Source organism: Callospermophilus lateralis, chromosome 3 (assembly GCF_048772815.1).
Source record: "Callospermophilus lateralis isolate mCalLat2 chromosome 3, mCalLat2.hap1, whole genome shotgun sequence".
In the NCBI taxonomy this organism is placed as follows: Eukaryota; Metazoa; Chordata; class Mammalia; order Rodentia; family Sciuridae; genus Callospermophilus; species Callospermophilus lateralis.
In genome coordinates this window covers 133,124,809-133,142,762 of record NC_135307.1, presented here as the reverse complement: position 1 = coordinate 133,142,762, position 17,954 = coordinate 133,124,809, and the positions used below count along the sequence as shown (strand labels likewise).

The window sequence follows — 17,954 nt, the reverse complement described above, 5'->3', positions numbered from 1 at the left end:
ACTCCTGTAAATGTCACCAGTGCCCTTCTCACTGCTGATGCAATTGGCCTTTCTCTCTTTAACTTTTGAAAATTATGAACTATAACCACATATATTAGTGATCTCTTTTTTAAAAAAATATTTTCTAGGTGTAGTTGGACACAATACCTTTATTTAATTTATTCATTTTTATGTGGTGCTGAGGATCAAACCCAAGGCCTTGCACACACTAGGTGAGTGTGCTACCGCTGAGCCACAACCCCAGCCCCTAGTGATCTCTTTTCAGGCCTTTTCTAACTTGATCTCATTGGAAACTACCTCTTTCTCCTTGAAATTCTCTTAATTCAGCTCTCATGACACTCATTTTTGTTCTGCAATTTTTTTTATTATTATTTTTTAGTTTTCGGAGGACACAACATCTTTGTATGTGGTGCTGAGGATCGAACCCGGGCCGCATGCATGCCAGGCAAGCGCACTACCGCTTGAGCCACATCCTCAGCCCCTGTTCTGCAATTTTTGTAGTCCATCTGTCTCCTTTGATTACTTCTGTATGCCTGTCCCATTTATTGACATCTCTCTCTCTCCTTTATTGTGGGGATCTATTTCCAGATCTCAGGCTTTTGCTAAGCTTCACTCACACTAGTATTTCCTACCTGGTCATTTCACAAACTCTAAATGTCTAAAAGTTACAAATGGAACCTCTTGTCCACTCTTTAAAGCCCTAAATCTGCTCTTCTTCCCATTTTTAATTGACATTATCATCTACTCAAATTTTGTTCATTTTTTGTAAAAGAAACTATCCTTGATATTACTGATTTTTCCCTTCTATCCCTCACATTTAGTCTGTCCCCTTGTCCTATTGATTCTTTTTTTTTTTTAAACAAATCTTTTTTTTTTTTTTTTTTTTTTTTTTAAGAGTGAGAGAGGAGAGAGAGAGAGAGAATTTTTAATATTTATTTTCTAGTTCTCGGCGGACACAACATCTTTGTTGGTATGTGGTGCTGAGGATCGAACCCGGGCCGCCCGCACGGCAGGCGAACGCGCTACTGCTTGAGCCACATCCCCAGCCCCTCCTATTGATTCTTATTTCAAAATGTCTCTAGTTCATCCCCTCCTTACCATTTCCACAACAGAGGTCTTTATTGTTGTCTCTTGCTTGGGTTTTTGCAAGATTGTCTCTTGCAGTTGCTCTGCTTCCCATCTGTTCCCCTTTCACAGTGCTTCCACTTATCAAAAGAAAGAAAGTCAAAACATATAATTGAATTCTTTACTAGAAGAACAATAATGCTGTATCAGAGCACACTCTAAGGAGAAGACATGCATCAACTAGCTAGCTAGCATTTTCGATACTGGCTGGCATGGTGGCACAGGCCTGTAATCCCAGTGACATGGAGGCTGAGGCACAAGTTCAAGGCTAGTCTGGACAATTTAGCAAGATCCTGTCTTGAAATAAAAAATAAAAAGGGCTGGGTTGTAGCTCAGTGGTAGAGCACCCCTGGGTTCAATCACTAGTACCAGGAGGAAAAAAAAAATCTTTTGACGGTCTTATGTCAGGTTCGTGGATAAGATCAAAGACACTGTTGACAGAGATGTTAGTTCACAGAAGGAATATCTGGTTTCAGAAGGATTCTATAGCCAAGTAAATAAACAGTGACAGTGCATTGTATTTGTGCTATAGAATAGTACCATTTGGTAGAAATACAACATGGCACTGTAATAGGGTCAGAATCACGGTATACACACAGTTTACGTGCTGAATATATTCTCTGAATAGACTTCTTTGCAAAGGCTGTAAGACTTGTGGAGCTTCAAAGCTATGATATTAAGAACATCAGAGCAAAATGCCTTATCTCTGGATAAGTTACAATGCTAATCCTTGGAATGCATCTGAAGATACAAATTTTGAAGCATTTTGAAAAACTTCCAAGTTAATTAACCAAAAGTGCCAGTAAATTTCGAGTATTGTCCCTATTATTTAGTGGTGTGAATTTTGGTATACTGTTACCAAGTTAAAAAATGTTATAAGTAACAATGAGAAATTTTTCTGAAAGAAAGGGGAAAAAAAAAATCTGGTTTTGGAGGTGAAGCAAAGCATCCTTTAGGGAAAAGGCAAAGGGAGACAATTACAGAAATGATGATTCATTAAGATGTGTCATTTCAATTATAATAAAATAAGTGAATCAAACAGGAAATGCCTTTTTTTTTTTTGCCTGTACAATGAGCAGAGAGGTTTAAAAGTGTAGTGTTTGGCACTGCTGAGGGTAAAGGGAGGTGGGTACGCCGGGTGCGTTTCCTTGTTGGGGAGGACAAATTAATAAATACAACCTCTTCGAAAAGGAGGCATCACATTTCCATGAATCCGTCATAATAATGCAAGATGCAAAGATTTATGTATGAGGATATTCATCCAAATATTATTTGTTAAATAATGAGATATCTACATGCCACAGGAAAAAAATCTGATATGTGCATTTAGGGATATAGTTCAGTGAGAAAACGATGATACAAAAACACTTCGTCAATTTCAAGCCTTAAAATTTTCATATAACAGTTAAATAAACATAATTTGAAAGAAAACCAGGCCGTGATCTCCAATTTTCACCAGTTGTGTGCCTTGGACAAGACACTCAGGCTTGGGAGGCTTTTCTCCTACCTTTTTTTGAGTCTCCTCTGTATGGTGGTGATAGTACTTCCTAATAGGTTTGTCGTGATGATTAAATGGGATAACTTCTCTAGAAAGATACCAAGCCTATGAGCAGGGCTCAGTTGCTTCCCTTCTTTGGTGGGCTTCTCAAGCCTCCCTGCTCCTGCCCCTTGGCCTCTAAAAACACCACGAACTTGAAATCAAAACTGCGCGCGTCGGGTGGGGCTCGGATGACGTCATAAGCTCTGAAAGGATGCACTTCAGGGCTATAGCTGGTCTAGTAGAGCCAGCCGCGGCCGAGCGCACGCGCAGACAGTGAGATCCGCCCAACATGCTCTCCCTTTGCACTTCCCACGCCCAGTGCGCAGCTCCTGCCTTGGGCGGAGACCGACCCGCGAGGTAGTCTGACTTGGCGGAGGGGGGGGATGAGGCGGGGCTTCGTGAGGAATGATGGGAAGCCGCACCAATCGCATGGCTGCTCCGCCTCGGAGCTCAATTTGAAATTCCGCGGGGCCCAACGGCTCGCGGAGCGGCTACCCACAGCGAGAACTTCGGTGTGTGTTGCTGGTTGCTGCGCTCGTACCCGCGTGAAGGAGGTCGGGGGTCTCGATTCCCTGGGACTGCTTGGAGCGTCCGCCATGAGAAGAAGGTGCGAGTCGAGATGTGGTGGGAGGGAGCGACGCCTGTCCCGGGTATTGGGCTGGTGCGGTGTCCGAGAGGCCCCTGGGCTGGGATAGGATGTCCGGTCAACCCGCGGCTAGCGGGTGCACGTTCGAGCCTGACGCGCTGCTCTGAGGTCCCGCAGCCTCACCCCCGGTTCGTGTATGAGCGCAGCGTCGGAGCCGCTGAGCTGGGGCTGAGGCTGGCGGCGGGAGCCCGCCCCGCAGCGCCTCAGGTGCAGCTCCTTCGCACTGAAGGCCGCCTCAAAACCTCGGTCTGTGGCTTCACATTTCTTAAAGTCGTGAAGTTTTAACAACATCTTTTGCTTTCTGTTGTATCCACCCTGCGGTGTTAACGCTTTACTTATTTGGAAAGACGGCATAGTTTCCTTGCAAATTAAAGAACTGATGATGGAATTCTCTTATGGTCGTTTTAACAGCTTCCGCAGCGTTGCTGGGGAGGAAGTGTCCATTTGAAATCCGATTAGACGTGTGAAATTGGGCAAGAGGTCGAATGCATTTTCCCAATTTAAATAAGAACAATATCTGTGTAGGAGTTGTGTGTTTAAATCATACAGATATTTACATTCGGAAAGTAGTGGGTTAAGTATTGTGCGTATTCCGTATTAAATAATTTGTAGTTAATTGGTTAAACTGATTACACTAAGGTTCTTGGTTCCATGATTACTAATTCTGATCAGGCTTTTCCAAATGCTTGTCCTCAGGGGAATAGGAATTAAGGAATTAAGTTTAAATCATTAAAACCCTTGCCAAAACAAACTTAGTATTATAAGGTTGTGAATTGCAAGTAACTTTTTAACCCATCTATTGGTGCTGGGAATATCAAACCTAGGGTTTCCAGCATGCTAAGCAAGCACTCCACCACTGAGATACGTCCTAGTTCCACAAATAATCTTATTATCTAAAGGAAATTATCTTAAAACTGCTGTGCATTTAAGCTAATGGTGCATTCTGAGGACTAGTAAAATTTTAAATAGCATTTAAAGGAAACTCTTATTCACAGTTCATTATGGATAGCTCAGGTATCTTCTGTATTCAAGTGATTGAATGAAGGTGGAAAAAAAGTTCCCCTTGAATGGTTATAATTGGATTTTAAAAGGGCAACTAGGATTCCTCTAACCCAAAGCTAGGTTTTTGGGGTACTTGTGAATTTCAGGTATTCATTTTTGGAAAGGGATATGAGAAATAGGCCTCAGAAACAATGATTGTCAGATTTTCACTGAATTAACTATGATTATGGATCCTGAAACAGGTTGTACAGAAGTTTTCACAGACCTTTTCCAGAGTCTACCACTGTCCAGGGCAAAAAACAAGGAAGTAACTCAGTGAAGGTTGACTGAAAGTAGGCAATCACGTAGAGAGGAACACTTGAAATCTTTTCCAGTCTAGTGACTTAGGTTCAAGAGACTGGAAAAAATGGTTCTTTTTACAACTTTTGTGTCCTTGTGTATTTTTTATGCACTTTCAGTTATTTAGTGATGTATTCTAAGAAAAATAGATTTGCTCCTTTTAGGAAACCATTTAGCAAGGATCACAATGATAGCTCTGAAGCATCTTCAAGTCATACAACTTTTTAAAATCTACAGGTTATTCTTTCAGAATACTTCTTGAATGTATATTATGTACAAAGTACAATTCAAATATTGGGGATAGTGTGGCAAAAAAAAAAAAAAACTGACATGCTTGCCCTCGTAGGAGTTACATTCTGAAAAGAAAGGTAATAAACAGTGTGGTAACACAGGCCTTTAATCCCAGCAGCTGGAAGACTGAGGGTTGAAGCAGGAGGATGGCAAGTTTGAGGCAAGTCACAACAATTTAGGGAGACCCTAACTCAAAACAGCAACACCAGAAAAAAGGAGTGAGAATGTAGCTCAGTGGTAAAGCACCCCAGGGCTCAATCCATTGTACAGACTCTCAAAAAGGGTTGGGGATATGGTTCAGGGCTCAGGGGTTGAATGCCCCTGGGTTCCATCTCTGGTCCGAAAAAAGAAAGCATAGGAAGAAGTAGTTGCAGCTTGGTCATGGAAAGGCCTCCTAAGAAGGTGATCTTCGAGTAAAGACCTAAAGTGAGGAACCAAGCTGTGCAGCATCTGAGGGAAGAGGGGTCCAGGTAGAGGGAATTGTAAACACAAATGCCCTTATGCCGTATAATATGGGGTGTTCCAGAGAGCAAGAAGGCCACTGTGACTTAGAGTAGATAGAGTCAGTGCTGGTGTCAGAAGGTAAAATGAATATCAAATGGAACTGGGTTCCTTGGGCTTCTGGAAAGGCCAAGTCTTTAACTTGAATGGGATGAGAAGTCCCTGGAGGGTTCTGAATGGAACCCTGTGCTCCACCTGTACTGACTGGAAACTTAAGGAGGCTTTGGCTCAAATTGGAAGCCCAGTTAAGAGCCCATTGACATACAGGTAAGAGATGATAGATGGTGACCTGGACCCAAGTGGTAGGAGAGGAGAGCTGAGGAGGGGTGAGATTTGGCTCTTTTGAAGGCAGTGTGAATGGCAACACACTGAAATATAAGAAAGGTGCCAAGTAATGCAAACGAAAAGAAAAAATTGGTACAGTTTAAATGTTGAGAAGAGAGGAAAACATTTTATTTTGTATTGCTAGGGTTCAAACCCAGGGCTTGGTATGTTATTTTTTTAATTCTTAATTCTTTGAAATTTGTACTGTCATGTGAACTGTCCTAACAAGGATCTTTAGAAATTTCAAACACCTACTTCCATCAGACCAAATAAAATTTGTTATGTATTATAAACTTGAAGGAGTAGTTAAATTCATAACAAATTGTGTGAATATTGCTTTTAGTTAGGCTGCTGAAGTCTAGCAGATAGATTGCTATTTGCTGTATAGATTTTGTTTGTTTGTTTGTTTGTTTTGTTTTTTGGTACTGGGAATGGAACCAACTTCATCAAGCGCTCTACCACTGAGCTGTATACCCCAGCCCTTTAGATTTTATTTTGAAATCGGGTGTGGTGGTACATGCCTGTAATGCTAGCAGCTTGGGAGGCTGAGGCAGGAGCATTACAAATTCAAAGCCAGCCTCAGCAACTAGTGAGACCCTGTCTCTAATAATTAAAATATAAGAAAGGGGCTGGGGATGTGGCTCAATGGTTAAGTGTCCCTGGGTTAAATCCCTAGTACCAATTTTTTTATTTTTATTTTTATTTTTTTTTTAATATTTATTTTTTAGTTTTCAGCGGACACAACAGCTTTGTTTGTATGTGGTGCTGAGGATCAAACCCGGGCGGCACGCATGCCAGGCGAGCGCGCTACCGCTTGAGCCACATCCCTAGCCCTAGTACCAATTTTTTTTTTGAAACAGGGTCTCACTGAGTGGCTGAGGCTGTCCTCAAACTTTCAATCCTCCTGCCTCAGCCTCCCAAGTAGCTGGGAGCATGCACAACCAAGGTGGCTTATCTTGGTTTTAATTGGATTTGAGACCCACAGTTAATGTCCCAATCTCATGTGATTTTACTTTATAAAAGTGACTTGTATGACTAATTAGCAAAGATTTTTAAGTTTTTTCAAAGAAGACACTAAATCAAAATCAGATTATATGTCAGATGTTTTAAATAACAGCTCTGATATCACATACCACATAATTTACCTTCATGAAGTATACAGTGATTCTTAGAATATTCAGAGTTATGTAATTATCACCGAAGTTTTAGAATATTTTCAGCATTCTTCCAAAACCCCATTAGTGGTCAATCATCTTTTTAGCCTATGGTCTACATATTCACAACTATTTTTTCTGTTCTGGGTAATTCACACAAAGGAATCATTCACACAAATGAATCCTAACTATGTGGTCCTTAGTGACTTGCTTCCTTTAGGATAATGTTTTCAAAGTGTATTGCCTGATAATATTCCAGTGTATTGATACATTACATGTTATTTATCCATTTGTGGTGTTTTCACTTTTTGGCTATTGTAAGTAATGCTGCTATAAACATTCCTGAACAAGTTTTTGTATGGTCATCTTTTTAATTCTCTTGGGTAAATATCTAGTAATGGATATTGGGGTTGCATGATAACAATGTTTAACTGTTTAGAACCTGACAGACCCGTTTTTGAAGAGCTGTATCATCTTGCATTCCCATAAGCAGTGTATGAGGGTTCTAGTTTCTCACCAATACTTAACATTTGTCTTAAATATAGGAATCTTGGTGGCTATGCCATGGTATCTCATTGTGGCTTTGATTTGCAATTCCTTAATAACTAACATTATTGAGCATCTTTTTGTTTGTTTATTGGCCATGGTATATCTTTGGAGAAATGACTTCTCAAATTATTTGCCCATTGTACTGGATTTTCTACTGTTCAGGGGGGAAAAAATGATCACTTTTTACTTTCATTACAAGATCTTTCTTATAAACCTGATTGTCAGGATCTGAAAGTGCATAAATTCTGATGGATCTGGAATCTTTGATAGGAATTCAAAGCCATTTGTTTTACATTTATCAAACAACTTCTCTGTATTAGGGTCTGGTAAAATGAAGATGGTAAAAACATGGTGGTCCCTGTCTTTGTTTATGACAAGTTCATAGCTTTCCAGAGGACACTGTGGCAGATGAAAGGAGCCAAGTGTGCAAACCATGAGGGTTACATTCATATCAAATATTGACCACAGATTAGATCTTGAGAGTTATTTATAGTAGGATCTTGACTTGTTTCTCCTTTTTATTGAAGTGTGAAGAGTCTTTGCTTGGGGAAGTTCTTTAGCTGCACTTTAGTTCACTGAGATCATATTAAATAAATGCTTTATTACTTGCTAACATTTCTTAAATAAAAGAAACACAGTCAATTCTTTGAAGCACTAGATTATATCAGGTTATTGATATTGGCTGTCTGGTATAGGCAACTGGTATCTGTGTAGAATTTTCTTCAGGAACAGGCAACTTTAAAATGGGATTTCGTGGCTAGAGAAATGTCTGAAGGTTTTTGTGAATGTTCCCAGGTTCTAGATCTAGGCTAGTAGATCAGAGCACATCTAGTGTCTAGTTTCTCTGGTGCCCAGGCAGTCTTTGTATCTAAAGGAAAGACCTCTCTGTTCCTTAAATAGTTTGTAAAACAGACAAATGGTTATAATTTTTAAAGATAAAATACAGGATGCCAGTTAAATACATATTTGGGATAAACAATTTTTTGGTTAAAGTAAACTTTTGTAATAGAAGAATAGTATGCATGTAGAAATGTTAACGAAGTTAATACACCTGTGTAAGTATCCCAGAAGCCTTCTTTGTGGCCTCTCCCAATCATTCCTTCTTTAGAACCAAGGGGACCACTCTCCTGATTCCTGAGAGCATAGGTTAGTTTTGCCTCGTTTTGAACTGCATCCCTCCTTGGTGCTGGGGATTAAGCCTAGGGATTTGTGCATGCTAGGCAGGCACTCCACCATTGAGCTACACCTTGGGCCCCAGGTTTTGAACTTTATATTGATGGCAATCACACAATGATACATGCTTGCTTGTCTGGTTTCTTTGTTCATCCTAATTTTTCCCCTCCCCTATGTCTTTTTTCTTTTAATACCTTTGTTTTATTTATTCATTTTTATGTGGTGCTGAGAATCTAATCCAGTGCCTCACACATGCCAGGCAAATGCTATACCACTGAACCACACCTCCAGCCTCTCATTCTTTTTTTTTAATTTTTTAATTTTTTTTAGTTTGAGACAGGGTTTTTTGTTTTGTAGATTCCTTAGGACTTTAAATAAAACACCACCATCTGACAATAGATTGTGTTATGACTTTCTTACTGATCTTTATTTCTTTTATTCCTTTTTTTTTTTTTGGAGGGGGGGCTTATTTAGATGTCTAATACTTCTGGTAAGATGTGGTTAAAGTAGGCATCTTTGTCTTGTTCTTGACATTAGATAAATCACAATTTTACCATTATGTTAGCTGTATTTTTTTTATTTATATATAACGGCGGAATGCATTACAATTCTTATTACATATATAGAGCACAATTTTTCATACCTCTGGTCGTATACATAGTATATTAACACCAATTCGTGTCTAAGTTGCCCAGTCTGGTCTCCATCCTGTGGTTATCCCGCCTCTATAGTCATGTTCCACTGTGCCCAATCAGAGATGCTTAACCACTAAGTCACATCTCTAGCTCTTTTTGTTTTGAGACAGGATCTTGCTAAGTTACTCAGGAACCTGCTGAGGCTGGCTTTGAACTCATGATCCTCCTGTCTCAGCCTCCCAAATTGCTGGGATTACAAGTGTGTGCCATTGTACCTAGCTTCCTAAGTTTTTCTTATGGTTTATCTATTTTTCTAAAGATTTACAGTATAATTTATGCATAATAAACCTAACTCATTTGACATGTTCAGTTTTAATTATATACTATTATATATTTTCCATCAAGGTCTAGAACCATTTAATCACCCCAAAAAGTTTCTATTGCTCTTTTGCAGTTGATCTTCCCTGATCTCAAGAAATTAATTTGCTTTTTCAGTAAAGTTGTTTGTTTTTTGTACTGCTGGTTGAACCCAGGGAGCAGTGAGCCACTGAGATACACCTACACCCCAGCCCTTTTTTTAAATTTATTTTATTTTATTTTTAGTTGTTGATGGGCCTTTATTTTATTCATTGTGGTATTGAACCCAGGGAGCAGTGAGCCACTGAGATACACCTACACCCCAGCCCTTTTTTTAAATTTATTTTATTTTTAGTTGTTGATGGGCCTTTATTTATTCATTGTGGTATTGAGAATCGAACCCAGTGCTTCATGTATGTGAGGCAAATGCTCTACCACTGAGCCACAACCCCGCCCTAATTTTTTGAGACTGGATCTGGCTATTGCTGAGGCTGGCCTCAGAATTTGGGATCTTCTAGCCTTCTGAGTCATTTTAGGTGTGTGCCACCCTGCCTGGTTCTTTTACTAAATTTTTATCTCTCCTAGAATGTTATAAAATGGAATCATTATGATATGTAGGGTTTGACTTTTTTCACTTAGCATAATTAAATGTTTTAGCTTTATTAATATTGCATGTACCTTGCTCCTTTTCTTTTCCTTTTCATTACTGGGGATTGAACCCAGGGGTACTCTACTACTAAGCTATGTCCTAACCTCTTTTTATTTTTATTTTTTTTATTTTGAGACAGTGTCTTGCTAAGTTCCCCGGCTGGCCTTCAATTGTGAACCTCTTGCCTCAGTCTTCTGATTCTCTGGGATTATGTGTGCTAGTATGCCTGGCTTGTGTTCAGTTTTTTGTTGTTTATTTTTGGTACCTGGGATTTAGCCCAGGAGTGCTTTATTACTGAGCTACATCCCCAGTCCTTTTTATTTTTTATTTTTATTGTGAGACAGAGTCTAAGTTAGGGCCTTGAAAATTGCTGAGGCTGGCCTCAAACTTGTGATCTTCCTGCCTTAGCCTCCCACGTTGCTGGGATGATAGTTGCTAGGATGATTGCACCACCACAATGAGTTCAATGTTAATAGATGTTGCTAATATATATTAACATGGTTGTACTGATTTATACACTTTACTAGCAATGTATGAAAGTTCAGCTTTTCTACATCTTTACCAACATTGATATTCATCTTAGTAATTTTAGCCATTCTTTGGGTTACTAGTTGTAATTTGAGAATAAGATCAGGCTCGGCGTGGTGATGCACTCAGTAATCCTAGCTACTCAGGAGGCTGAGGCAGAAGGATCACAAGTTTGAGGCCAGTCTCAGCAACTTGGTTATATTCTGTTTAAAATTAAAGAGTTGAGGGGCTGGGGCTGGGGCTGAGGCTCAGTGGTAGAGCGCTTGCCTAACGTGTGAGGTACTGGATTTGATTCTCAGCACCATTTATAAATAAATGAATAAAATAAAGGTCCATCAACATCTTAAAAAAAATAAAAATAAAAAATAAGGGTCTGGGAATGTAGGTCAGAGTATTTGCCTGTCATATATGCAAGGCCTTGAATTTGCCTTGTACCTTGAAAAAATAATAATAATAATTAAATCACTTGCTTCTTAACAGCAAACTCATGTTAGTTTATTTTGCTGACATTTTGCCTAATTTTTCTTTAATAAAAGCATTTATGATTATTATACTGTTAAAAGTAGAATCATCAATGAAAACCCAGATTCTGAGTACCATTCAGAAGAGTGAATTTCCATGATGGAATGTGATTTTGAATTTTGTTTGGCTTGTACGGGAGGAGAAGGTAAAAGGAATAGTCAGAGGTGAATTAAGCTAAATTCAGCTTTAAAGCTGCTGAAAAGATAGTCTATTTAGTTCCTGAAGGTACTACTTTTAGTCTGTAGGCAAAGATTGATGTAACAGGTGAATTTGTTTTGTTTTGTTTTTCAGTGAGGTACTCGCAGAGGAGTCCATTGTATGTCTCCAGAAAGCCCTAAATCACCTTCGGGAAATATGGGAATTGATTGGGATTCCAGAAGACCAGAGGTTACAAAGAACTGAGGTTGTAAAGAAGCATATCAAGGTGAGTTGAGTAATACTGGTGTCAGACATAAGGATGCTGGTGTCTCACCTGAGAAATATGATCACCTACACTAGGATATTATAAGCTTTTCCTGTTTTGTTCTTAGGCTTTTCCTGTTTTTGTTTGTTTGTTAAGCCTTTTCTTGATATTTTGTATTATGAACATTTTGGTGTTGGGGTTTTCTTCTGTGGCTCTAAACTTATATGGATTATTTTCTCTTTTATAGGATCTTCTGGATATGATGATTGCTGAAGAAGAGAGCCTGAAGGAAAGGCTTATCAAAAGCATATCCATCTGCCAAAAAGAGTTGAACACCCTGTGCAGTGAGTTACATGTTGAGCCATTTCAGGTACATGGCAGTTTGCGGGTATCCAGCTTGGGTTTGAGATTTAGGAAGAAGCAATGACTTTGGACTATAGACAGAAGACTTCCTTATAGGGTTTTTATTGGAAAAATAGGGAGAGCATGGTACTTAGCCAGTTAGTTCTGTAAAGTGATTTTTTTATTTATGTAGAGAACATAAATAAAAAAGAAATGGAACAACTAATAGGTGATCAGAACTAAGCTTCTTGGGGCTAGGGCTGTAGCTCAGTGGCAAAGCCTTGCCTCGCACGTGTGAGGCACTGAGTTCAATCCTCAGCACTATATATATATATATTTGTTCATCTACAACTAAAAAAATATACAAAAATTTTAAAAAGAGGGCTGGGGTTATGGCTCAGCGGTAGAGCACTCGCCTAGCATGTGCGAGGCCCCCAGGTTCGATCCTCAGCACCACATAAAAATAAAAGAAAATTTTAAAAAAAGAAAATCACCAATCCTCAACATACAAAATTATTTAAAAATAAATAAATAAATTAATTAAAATTTAAAAAGAAAGAAGATTTTTGCTATAGTTCTGCTTTGTAGAGCATATTAATTTTTTAAAAAATTGACTTGGAGAAAAAGGTAGGCACAGATAATATTATGCTATTCTTTCTCTGAGAGAAAATGAAAAGAGGTACCTAGGAAGCAAAAGTAACTAGTGATAAAAGGAAAAGTTACCCCAAAATTCAACCTTTGTGGTTCTTTTCCTACTCCAAAGTTGTATGCCACTGAATCAGCCAGAGGGCTCCCTCAGAAGAAAAGTCTCAAAAGCCAAGAGAACATATCTAGCTCAGCAGGCCATGATTATCAGTGTAGGCAGCTGAGAGATAGCTGTATGTGGTCCAACATAAGTCAGGGATTTGAGTGAGGATATCAGGAGACAGGGTGCTGAAACAGCTCTGCTTAGAGCTAGTGAAAACAGTGTTAGAATTATGAAAGAACAGATGGAGCTTGGCTAGGTAAAGATGTACTAATAAGGTTCTCTGGTCCCTCTTGCTGTTACAGGAAGAACTGCCTGTGTGTTTAGATGGAATCAGACTAGGAGAGAGACTATCTTTAAAGGGTTGGGGATAATTCATACCTAGCGGCAGAGAAATCAGGCAGACCATGACATCAGTAGGATTTCTTGGAATCAGTGTAAATGACATAAAAATAATTGATTTTTTTTTTTTTTTTTTTTTTTTTTGGAATATCAATTTCTCTCTCTTTAGCCTTTTTCTGATTGGGGAGGGTACTGGGGATTGAACCCAGAGGTACATCTTTGGCCCTTTTTTATTTATTTATTTATTTATTTTTTAATATTTTTAGTTTTCAGTGGACACGACATCTTTATTTTATTTGTATGTGGTGCTGAGGATCGAACCCAGCCCCCCGGCCCCCCCTGCATGCCAGGAGAGCGCGCTACCGCTTGAGCCACATCCTCAGCCCTCTTTTTTATTTTTTGAAACAGAGCCTTGCTAAGTGCTGTGACTGGCCTCAAATTTATAATCCTCCTGCCTGAGGTATTGGGATTACAGGTGTGAGCCACTAAGCTGGCTTTAGTCTGTTGTTTGAACTTTTAATGTGAAATTGGGTGAAAAGTTAGGTATATAGTGGCATTCTCCCTGAAATTATATGGCAGTTCCTATTTTACTAATGTTAAATGAAGTTGTGTAAGTTTATAGAACATATAACTCCCCCTTCTCCTTTTGTCAGTTAAGAGTAGCGCAGGGACTACTAAATTTATTTTTATTGGTAAGGTGATATTCATGAGATTATTAAGGTTTTGTTTTGTTTTGAGATGGGTGCTGGGGATTGAATCCAGGAGTGCTTTACCACTGAGCTACATCCCCAGTACTTCTTATTTTAAGACATGGTCTCAATAAGTTGCTGAGGCTGGCCTTGTACTTGCGATTCCCATTTCTTAGCCTCCTGAGTAGCAGTGATATAGGCACCATGCTCATTGAAGCTAGATATAGATACCTTCTTGCTAACTCAAAGCCAGCTTTTCAACCAATATATGTTTTTTGCAAAAGTGCTATGGTACCTAAAGAAGTCAAATTCATAGAGACACAAAGTAGAATGATGGTTGTGATGAGCTGGGGGTGGAGGCAGAGAATGAAGACTTTTTATTAAATACAGTTTCAGTTTTACAAGATTAAGTAACTTCTGGAAGTAGATGAAGGTGATGGTTTGTAGAACGGTATGAGTGTACAGATGCTCCTCAACTTAAAATAGGGTTACATGCAATAAATCTATTATAAGTAAAAAATGCATGCTATCAGACTAAACCTGCTGAATAAAGTTTAGCCTAGTTTACCTTACTTGTGCTCAGAACACTTACATAGCCTGGAGTTGGTCAAAATAATCTAACATAACCAGGCGTGGTGGTGCAACCTATAATCCCAGTTACTGAGGTTGGAGGATTCAAATTGAAGGCCAACCTCAGCAATTTAGTGAGACCCTATCTCAAAATCAAAGGGATAGAGATGTGTAGTTCATTGGTTAAAGCACCAGGGGGTAGGGGGAATTAAGCCTGGTAATCCTAGCACCTTTAATCCCAGCGGTTTGGCAGGCTGAGGCAGGAGGATCTCAAGTTCAAAGCCAGACTCAGCAACTTAGTGAGACCATGTCTCAAAATAAAAAAGGGCAAGAGATGTGGCTCAATGACTGAATGTCTTTGGGTTCAATCCCTAGTACCCCCTGCCAAAAAAAAAAAAAGAGAGAGAGAGAGAGAGAAACTGTTAAGTTGGTGACTATCTGTACTTAATCCAAAAAAATTTTTTAAACCATTTTTTTAGTTGTCAATTGACCTTTATTTTTATAAAAAGTGACCTGGTATCTATTAACCTTTCCTCATTTGGGACCTTCCTTAGGAGTTCTTCTTTGTGCCATATTCTATTGATTATGAGTTGATTTATTTGTAAATTTAACTGAAAGTCTATCAATTCTCTTCCACTGTCCTTCTCAAGTGATTCCTGTGAAAGAATTACTTGAAACCTTGTAACATTGGTATACTGTCTTATACAGGAAGAAGGAGAAACAACTATCTTGCAACTAGAAAAAGATTTGCGCACTCAGGTAGAATTAATGCGAAAACAGAAAAAGGAGAGAAAACAGGAACTGAAGCTACTTCAAGAACAAGATCAAGAATTGTGTGAAATTCTTTGCATGCCCCACTATGACATTGACAGTACTTCTGTTCCCACTTTAGAAGAACTGAACCAGTTCAGACAACATGTGGCAACACTGAGGGAAACAAAGGTATACTACCTGCATTTATACTTCCCAAAAGTCCTTCTGGCCTTCCTATAGGTTACTTTATTTTTTTTTTAATAGGCATCTAGGCGTGAAGAATTTGTCAACATAAAGAGACAGATCATACTGTGTATGGAAGAATTAGATCACACACCGGACACAAGCTTTGAAAGAGATGTGGTGTGTGAAGATGAAGATGCCTTTTGTTTGTCTTTGGAGAATATTGCAACACTACAAAAGTTGCTGCGGCAGGTAATATTGTCTCAAATTAAGACCCTGGATCTCAATAGTGTGTAGCACCTTGAAAAAACTGGCAGTTTTTCCTTTTGTCTTAAATAAGTGCCAGTGTACATTAAGAGAGTAAGGGAGAATAAAAAAAGTAACTTAGGATATATGATCTTGGTTTTATTCTTTTGGTACTAAGGATTGAACCCTGAGGGTCTCAAAAATGCTAGGCAAGTGCTTTACCACTGGGCTCTACCCTAAGCCCTGATTTTTTTCTTTTTTAAAAAAATATAAACCTTGGGGCTGGGGTTGTAGCTCAGTGGTAGAACGCTTGCCTCACACATGTGATGCCCTGGGTTCGATCCTCAGCACCACATAAAAATAAATAAATAAAGATACTGTGTCCATCTACAACTAAAAAAGAATTTAAAAAAAAAAACACTTAATTTTTAAGTAAATAAGAGATGAAATATTCTAAGAATATGAAATTACAATCAGATGAAATGACATCCATTTGATATACATAGTTGTTTTTTAAATAACTATTTTTATATTTATTTATTCATTCATTCATTTATTTTGATGATATGGGGGATTGAACTCAGGGCTTCAAGCTTGATAGGTGAGCACTCTACCACTGAGCTGTAATCCCCAGCCCCAAGCATATTGTTTGATTGAAAAAACTTTCAATTCAACATTGGAATCCTGTTCTTGAGGTCTGAGATCCTCCCATAGTGACAGCCTTACATCTTATGTTCAGAATGCATCAAAAAATTTCTCTTGGGAAGCCAGGCACAGTGGTGTACACCTATAATTCCAGCAGCTCAGGAGGCTGAGGTAGGAAGATTGCAAGTTCAAAGCCAACTTCAGCAAAAGCCAGGTACTAAGCAGCTCAGTGAGACCCTGTCTCTAAATAAAATACAAAATAGGGCTGGGGATGTGGCTCAGTGGCTGAGTGCCCCTGAGTTCAATCCCAAAGTACAAAAAAAAAAAAAAAAAAAAAAATGGGAATCACAGTATAAATGCTTCTTCTTCATTTGGGTCCAGACATTCCTTGCTGCAGAGGACTAGCCTTTTGTGTGTTACTATTTTGCTTTAACCACAGCCTTTCCTTGATACAGCTGGAAATGCAAAAATCACAAAACGAAGCAGTGTGTGAGGGACTTCGTGCTCAAATCCGGGAACTCTGGGACAGGTTGCAGATACCTGAAGAAGAGAGAGAAGCTGTGGCAATGATTATGACTGGGTCAAAAGCCAAGGTCAGGAAAGCGGTAAGAAACTGAATGGGTGCTGGGTAAGCAGTCTTCTGTGAGTCTTCCTGAGTCTAGTCCAACATCCTTACCTATTTCTCCCTTGGGCCTGCCTACTCTTAAAAGTGCCTGCTTATCTTCTATCTTCTGTATTCTGGCTCCTATAATATGATTGTTACAGAGTATTGTGTTATAATTTTATTTTAAAAGGCAAAATACCGAGCACCTAGGGTATGTCTATAATCCTAGTGACTTAGGAGGTTGAGGCAGGAGGATCACAAGTTTGAGGCCAGCTTCTGCAACTTAGTGAGACCTGTCTCAAAAAATAAGAAGGGCTGGGAATGTAACAGTGGTAAAGCGTATCTGGGTTCAATCCTCAGTTCCCTAAAGGAAACAAAAACAACTAAAAAGGGGGAACTTTTAATCTAAGTGAATATGAAAGTATGGTGAATACCTTTAATACGTCTTTTTCTTTCAGCTGCAATTAGAAGTGGATCGGCTCGAAGAACTGAAAATGCAAAACATGAAGAAAGTGATTGAGGCAATTCGAGTAGAGCTGGCTCAGTATTGGGACCAGTGTTTTTATAGCCAGGAGCAGAGACGAGCTTTTGCCCCTTACTATGCTGGTTAGTACAGCAGTGAATTTCATGTGGTCTACTCACTGTTCTTTTATAAACCCAGACACTCACCAGGAAGCCTCTATTTCCTTATCTGAATAGATACAGCCAATTCTTAACAATATTATCTCACATAATCTTCATGTCGTGAGATGAGGACAGTAAGGGACATAAATGTTGATCAGCTTAACTCAGAGGCATATAGCAGGTAAATGCATTAGCCTGTTTGAGCCTAGAGGAGTCTGACTCCTAGAGCCCAGTGGAATTCCAGGCTGAACTGAACATAAAATGAAGCTATTCTAACTAAATTCAACAAGTTTTTAGACAGTTTTTGTGACCTGATCCTCTATTGTCTGGGTAAGGCAGAGAGAAGAATACAAAAGAAACTAAGACAAAGCAAAAGATAACTTTGCAACTAAGTAACTAGGCTATGGACAAAGAGTAGTCTCCAAGGGTATTCTGGAGAATACTTGGAGACTACTCTTTGTCCATACCCTAGT

General features: G+C 39.0%; 2 protein-coding genes across 3 annotated transcripts in view; one reads left to right on the top strand and one right to left on the bottom strand.

The window, feature by feature from the left end:
- Positions 1-3,164: 3,164 nt before the first annotated feature.
- Positions 3,165-17,954, top strand: part of Prc1 (protein regulator of cytokinesis 1) — a 27,370-nt gene continuing 12,580 nt past the window's right edge. For both annotated transcript variants that reach the window (XM_076851315.1, XM_076851316.1), the window contains exons 1-7: positions 3,165-3,272; positions 11,627-11,759; positions 11,986-12,108; positions 15,135-15,368; positions 15,444-15,614; positions 16,709-16,858; positions 17,316-17,463. In XM_076851315.1, coding sequence (XP_076707430.1) covers positions 3,262-3,272; positions 11,627-11,759; positions 11,986-12,108; positions 15,135-15,368; positions 15,444-15,614; positions 16,709-16,858; positions 17,316-17,463 — 970 coding nt within the window. In that variant the 5' untranslated portion in view covers positions 3,165-3,261. The remainder of the gene's footprint in view (positions 3,273-11,626; positions 11,760-11,985; positions 12,109-15,134; positions 15,369-15,443; positions 15,615-16,708; positions 16,859-17,315; positions 17,464-17,954) is intronic.
- Rccd1 (RCC1 domain containing 1) overlaps positions 17,333-17,954 on the bottom strand; it is a 22,165-nt gene continuing 21,543 nt past the window's right edge. Inside the window, exon 9 of the mRNA XM_076851319.1 lies at positions 17,333-17,345. The gene's annotated coding sequence lies outside the window, so the exon portion shown is untranslated. The remainder of the gene's footprint in view (positions 17,346-17,954) is intronic.